This window comes from Bison bison, unplaced genomic scaffold (assembly GCF_000754665.1).
Source record: "Bison bison bison isolate TAMUID 2011002044 unplaced genomic scaffold, Bison_UMD1.0 scf7180017856539, whole genome shotgun sequence".
In the NCBI taxonomy this organism is placed as follows: Eukaryota; Metazoa; Chordata; class Mammalia; order Artiodactyla; family Bovidae; genus Bison; species Bison bison.
This window is the reverse complement of record NW_011487112.1, coordinates 14938-26328: the sequence shown is the minus strand read 5'-3', so window position 1 is coordinate 26328 and position 11391 is coordinate 14938. Positions and strand designations below refer to the sequence as shown.

The 11391-nt window shown below is 59.6% G+C and overlaps 1 protein-coding gene across 1 annotated transcript in view; it reads right to left on the bottom strand.

Annotated features, from left to right (window-relative positions):
- The window catches only part of TTC38 (tetratricopeptide repeat domain 38), a gene marked incomplete at its 5' end in the record, with an annotated part of 23349 nt that overhangs the window by 6730 nt on the left and 5228 nt on the right, over positions 1 to 11391 (bottom strand). Inside the window, 6 exons of the mRNA XM_010859583.1 lie at positions 642 to 723; positions 2145 to 2183; positions 3056 to 3115; positions 5837 to 5956; positions 9188 to 9263; positions 10647 to 10820. Coding sequence (XP_010857885.1) covers positions 642 to 723; positions 2145 to 2183; positions 3056 to 3115; positions 5837 to 5956; positions 9188 to 9263; positions 10647 to 10820 — 551 coding nt within the window. The remainder of the gene's footprint in view (positions 1 to 641; positions 724 to 2144; positions 2184 to 3055; positions 3116 to 5836; positions 5957 to 9187; positions 9264 to 10646; positions 10821 to 11391) is intronic.

Here is an 11391-nt window from a genome sequence, read left to right as displayed (position 1 = left end):
GGATAGGCCACTCCCTGCTCTGATGTCCTTTCCCATCGCCCCTCGACAAAACCCTGTGCTCCTTTTCGTGGCTTCCATCTCACCTCCTCTAGGAAGCCTTCCCAGAGCACTCTAGAAACAGCCTCATGCCCACTCTGTCCCGCTGACACGGGCCCTGTGGTGGGCAGGGGTTTGGCTCTGCTGAACCTGGGAGGGCGGACAGAGCCGTCCGGTACCCGCAGTGGTCGGCCGGAAGCCCTCCGTGGCCCCCAGAGGTATGACCAACCCCGTCCCGGCCACGTCCAAGCATCAGGTGACACTGTTGAGAAATGTGTCTCTCTGAAATCCCTGGGCATTGAGAAACAGATGGTACCAGAGACGGGTGGCCAGGTGCCACCTGTGCCTTGCAGGCCGGGCAGGTAGGCTGTGGGGACGGCAGGGGCCCGCCAGGTTTGGAGCTGGAGGCCTGTGCTCCGAGGGGCAGTGGGAACCAGGACAAAGGGCAGCTGGGGCCTGGACCCTGGCCTGGGGCCGCACTGTCCCAGGGCTGAGAGCAGGCCCTGGAGAAACTCGCTCAAGCGCTCCTGCCGGCCTGGACCCCAGCCACGGCACCTCCCGCTCGTCACACTGGAGGGGGGGAACCAGGAAGCAGACAGGGCTACCTTCCATCTGCAGCCGGTACAGCATGGAGCAGTTGTCCACCACGTCCAGCATCGCCCCGCTGGCCCGCAGGCTGGGGAGGATCTGGAAGACAAGGGCAGGTGGGGGGATGAGGGGCTGCAGGGACCACCCGAGTCCGCCCATCGGGGCCAAGCCCTCAGCCCACGGAAGCCACCACCAGCGTCCCCTCCACGCACCCCTCAGGGCCGTTCGGCTCTCAGGGCCTGGGCCGCTCAGGGTGCCTGAGGGACACTGGACAGACTTGGGAGAGAGCCCAGCGCACTGGCCCCAGGGGAGTGGGTGTCGGGCCCTGGCCCGCCTCGCACTGCGTGTCCCCGCCTGGCCTGACAACAACTACTCCTCCAGCGGGTCTGCACCCCACCCCACAAGCTCCCGTCACCCTTCATTCCCTACCCCAAGGAGTGCCTTATAGAGGATGGAGCTTACATAGGCTTTCCTCTTACAGGAAACCCTACTGAGCATTTTTCTCCAGGGTTCAGAGCCTCAAATCACAAGCATGTCTGTGCCCCAGACTGTTCGTAAGCCCACAGTGGGGTGCCCAGAAGTTCTGAGTTAGGCTTTTTTTTTTTCTTTTAAACACACATCTTTGGCTCAAAAGTTGAGTCTGCCTGCTAATACAGGACTTGGGTTCAATCCCTGGGTCAGGAAGACCCCCTGGAGAAGAGAATGGCAACCCACTCCAGTATTCTTGCCTGGAGAATTCCCTGGACAGAGGAGCCTGGCGGGCTACAGTCCACAGGGCCGCAAAGACTCAGACATGACTGAGTGACTAACACTTTCACTTTCAAACATATACTTAGGGCCTGGAGAGAGGGGGAATGGTTAGCGTTGAGTAGGTGGGGATTTTCAGTTTGGAAAGATAAAAAAGTTGCAGGAATGGATGGTGGCGAAGGCTGCATTGCAATGTGAATGTACTGACCACCACAGAGCTGTACATGTAAACTGCTTACCATGGGAACCGCACACCTAAAGCGGTCACCATGGTAACTGTACACACAAACTGGTTGCCATGGTGACCGTACACTTGCACTGGTTACCGTGGTAAAATACAGTATGTATGCTTTATCTAGTGCTCAGTTGTGTCCGACTCTGCAACCCCATGAATTGCAGCTCACCAGACTCCTCTGTCCATGGGATTCTCCAGGCAAGAAGACCGGAGTGGGTTGCCATTTCCTCCTCCAGGGGATCTTCCCAGGGGATTGAACCCTCATCTCTTGCATCTCCTGCATTGGCAGGTGGGTTCTTTACCACCGAGCCATCTGGGAAAGCAATCTCCCAACGCCCACAGGTGAGCAGAGTCAAATCCCATTCTGGGTTTCAACACCGCCCTTGGAGAGAATCAGCGCTGTGAGGTCTCACACAAGAGCTGGGCTCTCGCTCCGGCTGTGGGTCTGTCTGGGGCAACACGGACTGGATCAGGGAACTGTTCGAGACTGAAGGTGAATCGACGAAATAAACTGAATCGGGTGCAAGCGTGGACTTACGTGGTCATCGTAAATGGTCAACGCAGCCTCGTATTCGCCCTGGAAAAATGAAGTTCCAGGATTAACACAGGGAGGAGGTGAAATGAGATGCTGAGACGTGAACTGAAAATGCCTCGACAAAGGCCCCAGCCTGCCTACCCACAGCTTGGTGGGTCTCGGGATGGGAGGAGGGGAACCCACCCGGCCCCAGCCCTTCTTCCCAGGTGGGAGACACGGCACCAGCTGCTGCTAGGGGAGCCCTTTCCGCAAAAGCATCATTTTTCGCATGAAGCGCTTGTCGAGCGGCTGTGAGCTCTCCCATCTATTTCCTCCAGGACGGTTTCTTCCTCTCTGCCTTTTCCTCATGGCCCATCCAGCTGGGCTCACCGCCTTCTTGAAGATGCTGTGTCACTGCATTCTGCATATCCTTACAGGGCCCTTACCTTACAAGCATTTCTCTTTGGACCTTTAGGGAGCTTCTAGATTTTCTCTACGACAAACTGTAAGCAGAGCCCTTATAAATGGGACCCAGTGGTGGGATCGCTGGGGTCCAGCATGGCCCCACACCCGCGCCCCCACTGGGTGAAGCACTGTGAGGGCCCCACGGCTCATCCAGGTTCACTGTGGGGTGCAGGCCTGGAGTTCACTCCAGGGGCTGCCTTGGAGCAGTTCACACTGGAGCTGCCTTGTCGCCACAAATGGCACGTGTGTGTACAGGGTTTCTGAGTCCAGGACAGTGGGAAGCACCTAACGGAGTTCAAACCTGAGAAGCTGTTTGAAAACATGAGTGCCCGACTGTGTGAGAACACCGCTGAAATGCACAAACACACCACTGCTCCGCAGGGCATACAGTACAGCACAGGGGAAAAGCCTTTCTTTCCTTGGAGGGTAAGCCCTCCATCTTTGTAGGGTAAGACAGCCGGTCATCTTACCTTTTCAATCAGATATAAGGCCCAGTGCCAATAATTATGACAAGCAAGCATGTCAGAGTCCTGGGGAAAGAACAAGAGAATGAGAAAAATCTGACAGCCCAGGGTCGGGGGTTGGGGGGGTGCGGTACGGGGGATAAGCAGCTGCTGTCCGTGTCAACGCAGAAGCCCGCAGCTTCGGGTGCAGGAAACACTTCCCAGCCCCTGCCTCGGCTGCCCTGGCTGGCAAGTCCACGCCTGTCCATTCCTTCGGCCCTGAGCCTCGGCAAGTGGTATGCCTGAATTTACTGAGGGTGCTGAGGCTACGGCAGGCTGGCATCTTAGCCCCAGGACGAGGAGACAGGAAAACCAGAGCCACCCAGAGGGGGCCACTTGGCACCCCAAGCCTCGCCTTCCTTAGGTGTGGTGTGGAGAAAATGAGGAAGTCCATCCAAACGGCTGCAGAGGCCGACTGTGCCCAACAGGCAGGGCATCCCAGTAAAGCCCGACGGACAGCTGTGCCCGGGGCCGAACCTCTGCAGGTCCTGGCACAGCCCACGGGATAAGGGGGCAGCGGTGGCACCTGGACGGCTGCGGCTGCTGTGCTTTGGGCCCCACCACGAGCGCCAGCCTACAGGGTTACAACAGACACTTCCTTCTCTGCTTGGGCACCTCCCACCTCCTGGGAGGCAGCTAACGCTGCCTCCTCCATGGCCCACGTCTACCTGGCACCTATGTCTGAGGATTCAACCCTCCCAGCTCCCCTCTGTCACAGGCCACTGCGGACTTCTGTTTACACTGATCCTACACCTCCCTGTCCTTTGTCCACAAACTCCTACTCACCCTTCGACATTCATCTCACAGGCTGCCTCCACCAGGAAGCCTTCTCTGACTGCTTCCCCCTCAAGCCCAATTGGGTGGGATGCTTCCTCTGGGTTTCCATACCCCCAGGAGTGCCCCTGTCATGCTGTGGTCATGCTGGGAGCTGTTGGCTCCGCTTGACGGGCCTTTTGAAGACGCAGAAGCCTGGGCAGGACTCTCAGTGGGGTCCCTGGGATGAGGTAAAGCCTGGGACACTGACTGGAGCCTGAAGAACTGAGCTTGGTGCCGGCAGCCAAGAGCCAGGGGCAGGTACTGGAGGACGGGAAGGGGAGCCTTGGGCCCCGCCATCTGCCCCTGGGCCGTGCAGTCAGGCTGGAGACCGTCAGGAGCCACCGTAGGGGCCTTGCACAGGCGTCGGGGCCCAGCGCCTGCCAGATGAGCCCAGCCATCAAGTGCTGCCTCATGTTAACAGTCAGGCCAGCGTCCAAGGGTGCTCCTTTGGGGCCAGGGGCCTCACGGCAGTGGCAACAGCAGGTTTTTCAGATGAGGAAACTGAGGCTCAGAGGGATCGGGTTCTTGCCCTGGGGAGAGGCCAGGCCTCAAGCACCCAGGCCCAGGAAATCCAGAGACTGGGGCAGGAAGTAAATGGAATGAATACAAATGACCCGGCCTTGGCCAGGCCTCCCCGGCCTCCCCCCGGAGGGCACGGCCGCCCAGGTGCCCTCTCCATGCAGGGTCAGTACCTGCTGGGGGGCCTGAGGTCCGGGGCCCGACCTACACTGTGCCCCCTACTCCCCATCCAGGGCCGAGGTCAGGCCCAGGGTCTGGGGATCCTTTAAAAGCCATGAGTCTGAATCTAATGCCATCACAGTTCTCCAAGTGCACCTTGCACCTGCTCGCCTGCTCCACCTAATACCCCTCCCGGAGAGACCGGGATGCTGCCTTCTCGTCAATGACTTCTCACTGGCCTTCCTGGGCCAGGGAGCCGCTGGGAGGCACCGAGGTGACCCAGCCAGTCCCCGATCCCTGCTGGGTTCCTGGTCTCGCCTTCGTTTGCTCAGTCGCTGACCACCCGCTGCTGGGTGCCCACCGGGGCCCAGAGAAGGGCTGGGCAGCAGACACCCCTGGAGAGGTAGCCCGGGTGTGTGCCAGGGACAAGCCCGAGGACAAGAGGCACGTGTGAGGGTGGAGGGCCACCGCAGCTGGGCACAGGCGGGCACAGGGAGGCCCCAGGGCGGTCAGGCCCCAGGAAAGTCCCTGGCAGGGCTTGAGAGGTCTGGATGGCAGGGGTGCCGCTGCCCCACCAGGGACCCGGCCCCCGCATGCCAGCCCTGCAGACGGTCGCTGGGCCCTCACCCACCCCATTGGCCCCTGGCTGCACCAGCTGCTCCCTGAGGATACTCTGTGGCTCCAGGGTCTGTGTCCAGCCCTCTGGCCGGTGGTGGAGCAGGCAGCTCAGAGCCTCCGTGGTTCTCACTGGCACCAGGCTCTGGTTCGTTGCCGTTGTTTAGTCGCTCAGTCGTGGTCGACTCTGCGACCTGGTGGACTGTAGCCCGCCAGGCTCCTCTGTCCACGGGATTCTCCAGGCAAGGATACAGGAGTGGGTTGCCATTTCCTTCTCCAGGGGGGGATCTTCCTGACCCAGGGATCTACCCTGGGTCTCCTGCATTGTAGAGGATTCTTTACTGCTGAGCCACCTGGGAAGCCTGGGTTCTTGTTCACCCAGTAATTTTTCTCATCCATTCCTTCTACAGCCAAATGCCTCAGGCCACGACCAATTCTAGGATTGCCTGCAAAATGCTGGCAGGTGTTGGGGAGCCATGTGGCTCCCAGGGGACCTGGTGGTTTGATAGGAATGCTTCCAAGAGGAACAGAAGTTTCCCCAAAACTAAGCTGCACCCAGTAACCCTGGCTGTTAATCCTCAGCTTAACTTACGAAGACAGATAGAATTTTCCAGGCAGGTGGATGGACAAGAACCATACCTTCCAGTGGGCCTCTGAGTGCTGCATGAACTCCAATCCTTCCTGGACCTCCGCTCTCATCTCGTGAATGTGCGCAACGGTGTGCACCGACCATGCGTCCGTCGGGTTAATGGATAAAGCCTACGTGGGTGAGGAGGGGGCGGCAGGAGGACAAATTAACGTGATGCGTGAGTCGGTCCACCTGGGGACAAGGCGTGCCAAGCGCAGGGGCTCCAGGGGCCTGGGCTCTGCCCCAGAGTAACGACCCCAAAGACCAGCCTGCGAACCGAACGCTGGATGCTGCCAACGAGGGTGTCAGTGCCCACTTCACGGATGGGGACACTAAGGCGCAGGGAGGCTGAGTGACTTGCCCAGAGCCACACAGTGGGGCGGCAGTGGGGTCTTTCCAAAGCAGGGCTTATCCAGCCCCTTCGCCCCAAGCCTCCGGTACACAGCTGAGTCACGTGCAACACGCCGCCCAGCGTCTCCACCTTCCTCTCGGGGCTGCCATGGAGGCCAGTGGACACTGAGTGTGCACGGACTCCGGGGGCTCTCAGCTGCCCCTCCCAACTAGTACACACCCAAGGCCACACACAATCAAGGCCCACAACACGGCCAAGGGACCACAGGTGTTGGGCTTTCCAGGCTCGTTCTGATACTGCTAGTAATAGCGACAGCCACTCACAGGACTGGTGGACTTGCCAGAGACAACACGGCAGAGGGATGTGAGGCTACTGGGCGCCTCCTGAGCCCGGCACGGGGCAGTAAGCCGAGCTTCCCCGCGACCCTGGGGACCACCCACACGGGTCCAGACCCCCCACACCCAACCACGGGCCCCCCCAGCCCTGCCACCTCGGTTCCCCCGTGCCTTTCACCTCTGCCCCTAGCCTGGCCCCTGCCAGGTGGTCTGCGCTAGCAGCGGGCGGTGTGAAGCCCCACTGCACGCGCCCGTCCGGTCTGCGTGGGGACAGAGAAGGGGCCCGCCTGCAGGGATGCCGGGGGCCTGGGGCGGAGCCCCACAGGACCGGGATGCCGCGGGAGACCCGGGGGTGCAGCACGGGGCCGGGGCTTAGGGCAGGGGCTGCTCTCACCCCCTGTGGGGATCGTGGCCGCCCTCCCCGCTGACCTGCTTCCCCCACAGTTTCCTGGGGCAAAGTCCGCCTGGCCAGGGTGACCTGGCCCTGCTGTCCCCAGACTTTGCTCCCAGCACCCGGCCCTCCCGCCTCCGCCCTAAGCCCCGGTCTATCAGTGCTCAGTCTATCAGCCAGCCTGGGCCTGCCTCTCCCCTTCCCCACTGCCGCCCTTGGCTCTTTCTGCCCTAGGGGTTCAGCCTGCAGAGGAGGCCCGGGTGTCACCACCATGAAGCCTCTCCTGATCCCAGAGGAGCCTGTGGAGCCTACTCTCAGTTTCCAAGAAGCCTGGCCTTGCCCAGTACCTGTCTGTAGTGGACTGCTGCTGGAGTTAGCGTGTGGGCGCCCGCAGGAGAACAACTGTGAAGGGAGGGAAGGGGGCCCCCACATCACCCCTTCCTGCTCCTGCGGTTGTGACCCTTCACCTTTTGGTCGCCCTCTGACTTTCTGAACCATCCTGCCACCCACAGGTGCCCACACAGATGGCGCCCTGCAGGAGGGCCTAATGCCAAGGTGTCCAGGGGACCTTCCTGCAGCCGGCCCCCTGGGAGGTGACGCCTGGTCCCCCAGCACGGAGCCAAGAGTACCATGAAGTCCCCTGTGTCCCCCGCTCAAAGCCCTGACTCGGGACTGCATCACAGACCCTGTCACCTCCTGTCAAGTCCCGCCTCTATTTGTGAGCCCGGAGGTCTGCAGAGACCCATGTGCCCTGTGGCCCCAGGAGGGCACCACTGCCCCCTGGGGAGGGGGAGGGTGCTGGGAGCCCTCCAGGGCAACGTCTGGGGGACGAGCCCTGCTGGGAGCTGGGGAGCATGTCTGTCCAGGCAGCATGGATGGTGCTCAGGCAGCCTGGGGGAGCTTGGCACTGCCTTCTGTGGGCTAGGCGGCCTTGGCCTTGGCCTCCCAAAGCCTGGCTGCTCTCCTCTGAGTGACGAAGGGCTCAATGCCTCATGGCATTGCATCCAGCAGATGGACCGGGCATGTCCAAGTGAGGGCCAGCCCTGAGCCAGGCCCAGGAGCGGCTGTCACTCCCGGGTACATGGTGTTCCCACCCCGGGCCTCAGTCTCTACTCTTGGGAGGGGAGGCGCTGGAGGAGGGGCCTCTGAGTCAGAGAAGCAGAAGCCCTGGGGCCTGCAAGCCAGGGTGTCCAGGGTGCCGCCAGGGTAGCGGCCAGCCAATGTGCCCCAGCACAGAGGGAGGGGCCAGGCCTGCGGGAAGCACTTAGCATCCCGCCCAGCTCTGTGCCCTTGGCTGCGGCTCCCTCTGGTGGAGGCGGTACACCTCCAGCAGGCCCCAGTGCCAGATCAGGGCCCACCAGAAGCAGCCTGATGAGATACAATTTATATTTTAAGGCAGGACAAGAAAAATTAAGCAAAAGATCCTCCCTGTGCTTGTTCAGGCCTCTTCCCTGGCTCCCTGATAAGCAGTGCACGTCTGCATCACACATTAACCAGAGCTCCTCAAAGAAGGGAGTGCCTGCTCAGCCCTAGAGATGGAGTCTTCCCTCTCTTCCGACGCTAACAGCGTAAGTTCTTCAGAGAACTCTGCCCTTTCGCAGCTCTGCAGCGGGGCATGGTGACTCGCTGCTCACTTTGTTCGTGCTTATCCAGACTGCGTGTGCTTGGTGGCCTTTAGGGAAAATATCAGGATGTCATTTCGATGTTCGGTCCTTAGTCTCACAAAAGTAAGCGACTGACCTTCAAGTTCTAACAGGCGGAACAGTGCTCAGAACTGTCTGCTTCACGGTTTACAATCCTCAGTTTGGCTCGAGTAAAATTCCCTTTCTTTCCTTCTTAACTTGATAGTTCGGTGGATTTTGGGCCACAAGCCTCACTCAGCACCTCACGGTCCCCTCCCAGAGACCTGGTGCTATCAGCGACGCTTAGAAACCTGCGGTTCCAGGTGGGAGAGGCAACGCTGACACCCACTTCCCACCTACACAGTCTGGGTCCAGAACACACCCGGGGGGCCCTGGAGACATGGAGCCAGGGTACACAGAGCTGCCAGGCCGTACGGCCCAGAGGGGGAGGGGCGGACGGAGCCCCACGGGCCTTCCCCACCTGTGCGAGGTGGCTCTGCAGACCCGAGGGGCACAGGTGGCCAGAGGGAGCTGCCCTCTCTGTTAACACACGGCCTCCCCGCAGGAAATGGGGTGCAGAGTCGGGGGCCGAGCCTGGCCTGCTCTGCGCCCTGACACCGCTCCCCTCGGGCGCTCCCGCACCTCGGGAAGGGCCCACCTACCTCTTTGGCGAGCTTTTCCGCCTGATCGTAGAGGTTGGTTTCCATCAGTCCGAAAGAATAGATGCCTTTCACATAGCTGGAAACAAACAAAAATTATTATTTCTTAAAAATGGATGGGAACCATTCCACCCGTGACACGGCGGGTGCAGGGCTGTGTCCCCCCAGATGGTGTGTCTGGACACATGCCCTACATGGAATTCGAATCTTTGCAGCTCATTATCAAGATCAAGTTAAGCTGAGGTCATCCTGGATGAGGGTGGGCCCCAAACCCAATGGCTGGTGTCCTTATAAGACAAAGGAGAGGGATGTTTTGGATACAGAAGACACTCAGAGACACACACAGTGGACAGACAGCCACGTGGAGACGAAGGCCGAGACTGGAATGGCTGCAGACTTGCCAGTCCCCACAGTCCCTGGAGCCAATGCCTCCCTCCTCCGCCCCCTCTCTCTCCCTCTGGGTGAGTGCAAATAACATAGATATAGATATACACATCCTGGGTTTCCCTCGTGGCTCAGTGGTAGAGAATCTGCCTGCCAACGTAGGGGACTCGGGTTGGATCCTGGGGTCAGGAAGATCTCCTGGAGGAGGAAATGGCCACGCACTCTAGTATTCTTTCCTGGAGAATTCCATGGATAGAGGAGCCTGGCGGGCTAAGTCCGTGGGGTGGACACAAAACTTAGCGGCCAAGTAACAATAAACACATGTCCTGCTGGTTCCGTTTTCTGGAGGGCCCTGACACAGCCCTGCAACCTCTCAGTCCCCTTGCCCTTCACAACAGTCCTGCGATGCAGACGCAGTGGGGGTGCGCCCGTGTGGTGGCCCCTCGGCCTGCTCACAGGTAGCCCATGCCTCCCTCTGCTCCCAGCCCGTGGTGGCGCTGCGCTTCCTGGCCTCCTGTGGGGGTGACTGGATCTGGCCAGCGACTCAGAGCACTTCACTCTGAGCACTGATGCCATGCGAGTCCCCCAGGAAAGCTCTCCTTCCTCTTAGCAGCTGGCGTGTCCAGAGAGTAGTGGCTTCACCAGCTGGGATCCCAGAGGGAGACAACGGCATGGGCCCAGAGACTCCACCTGCCTCTGACAGACATGTATCACGAGGGAGAAGCTCGTCTTTCTCGTAATAAGAAGTGGAGTAAAAGATCTAGAGGATGTTTGTTACTGCAGCAAAAACTACGTAGTGCTGACTGATACATAACGGTATTCATTCCCAGGATGGGATAAAGATCAGATGAAGATGTGAAGCCTTTTCACTTTTTGTTTTCTGGCTGAGACTTGTGGCGAAACCACAGTTCCCTGACCAGGGGTCCAACCCAGGCACAGAGGCCGAAGCCCTGGGCCACCAGGGGACTCCCACCTTTTCACTTCAGAGAAACAGGAAATAGCAGCAGCAGTCTCACGAGTTTCAGGGCAGAGGAGAGAGGCTGAGACAGGAATGATGTGACTCCTAGCGGGCACCGACCTGCTCAGGGAGATGTCGGGCGTCCAGAAGGGATAAACTCGAGCCACAGAATCTCGCATCTGCTCCTGGTAGCCCAGGTAAAAGTAGGCATCGTGGGAAAACTTCAGGGCCAACATGTCTGTTGGGTGGTCCTGGAGAATCTGCTCCCATAGCTCACAGGCTTTCGGGAAGTTCCTGGAAGCCAAGAGAAGTGTCTCAGCAACCCCGAACTCAGTTCACACACGGCGAGTGGAAGGGGCTTCACTTCCCGCCAGGGTCACGGCTTGTACTGAGCTGCTTAAAATACACAGGCACGTTTCTGTGTCAGGCTGTGGCTCAGAAAATGCAAAAGCCAGTGGGATGGTTTACTTTCTAATTCAAGCAAACAAACAAAAAAACTGGATTCACAAGTTGCCAATCCACATGAGACCGTGTACCAGGTGTGGGGAGTCTGAGAGGTGGATTTCCGGCCCTGGGCTGACATTCACACTGATTCCCCAGGAAGACAGTGAAGGGCAGGGCAGCCTGGTGTGCTGCAGTCCGTGGGGTCACGTGGAGTCAGACACGACTTAGCGACTGAACAGCAGCGACACCAGGAAGGCCAGGACGTCACTGCTCAGAACTCCTATACCTTCAGCTCCGGTCACCCGGGTCTGCGGGCACCTCCCCTGCACGAGCAGACACACGGGCTGTCCTGGGGCCACAGGACACACAGGGGCACAGGTGGGAACCAGGGGGGAAGGGGGCAATGGGCAGATGCTCACCT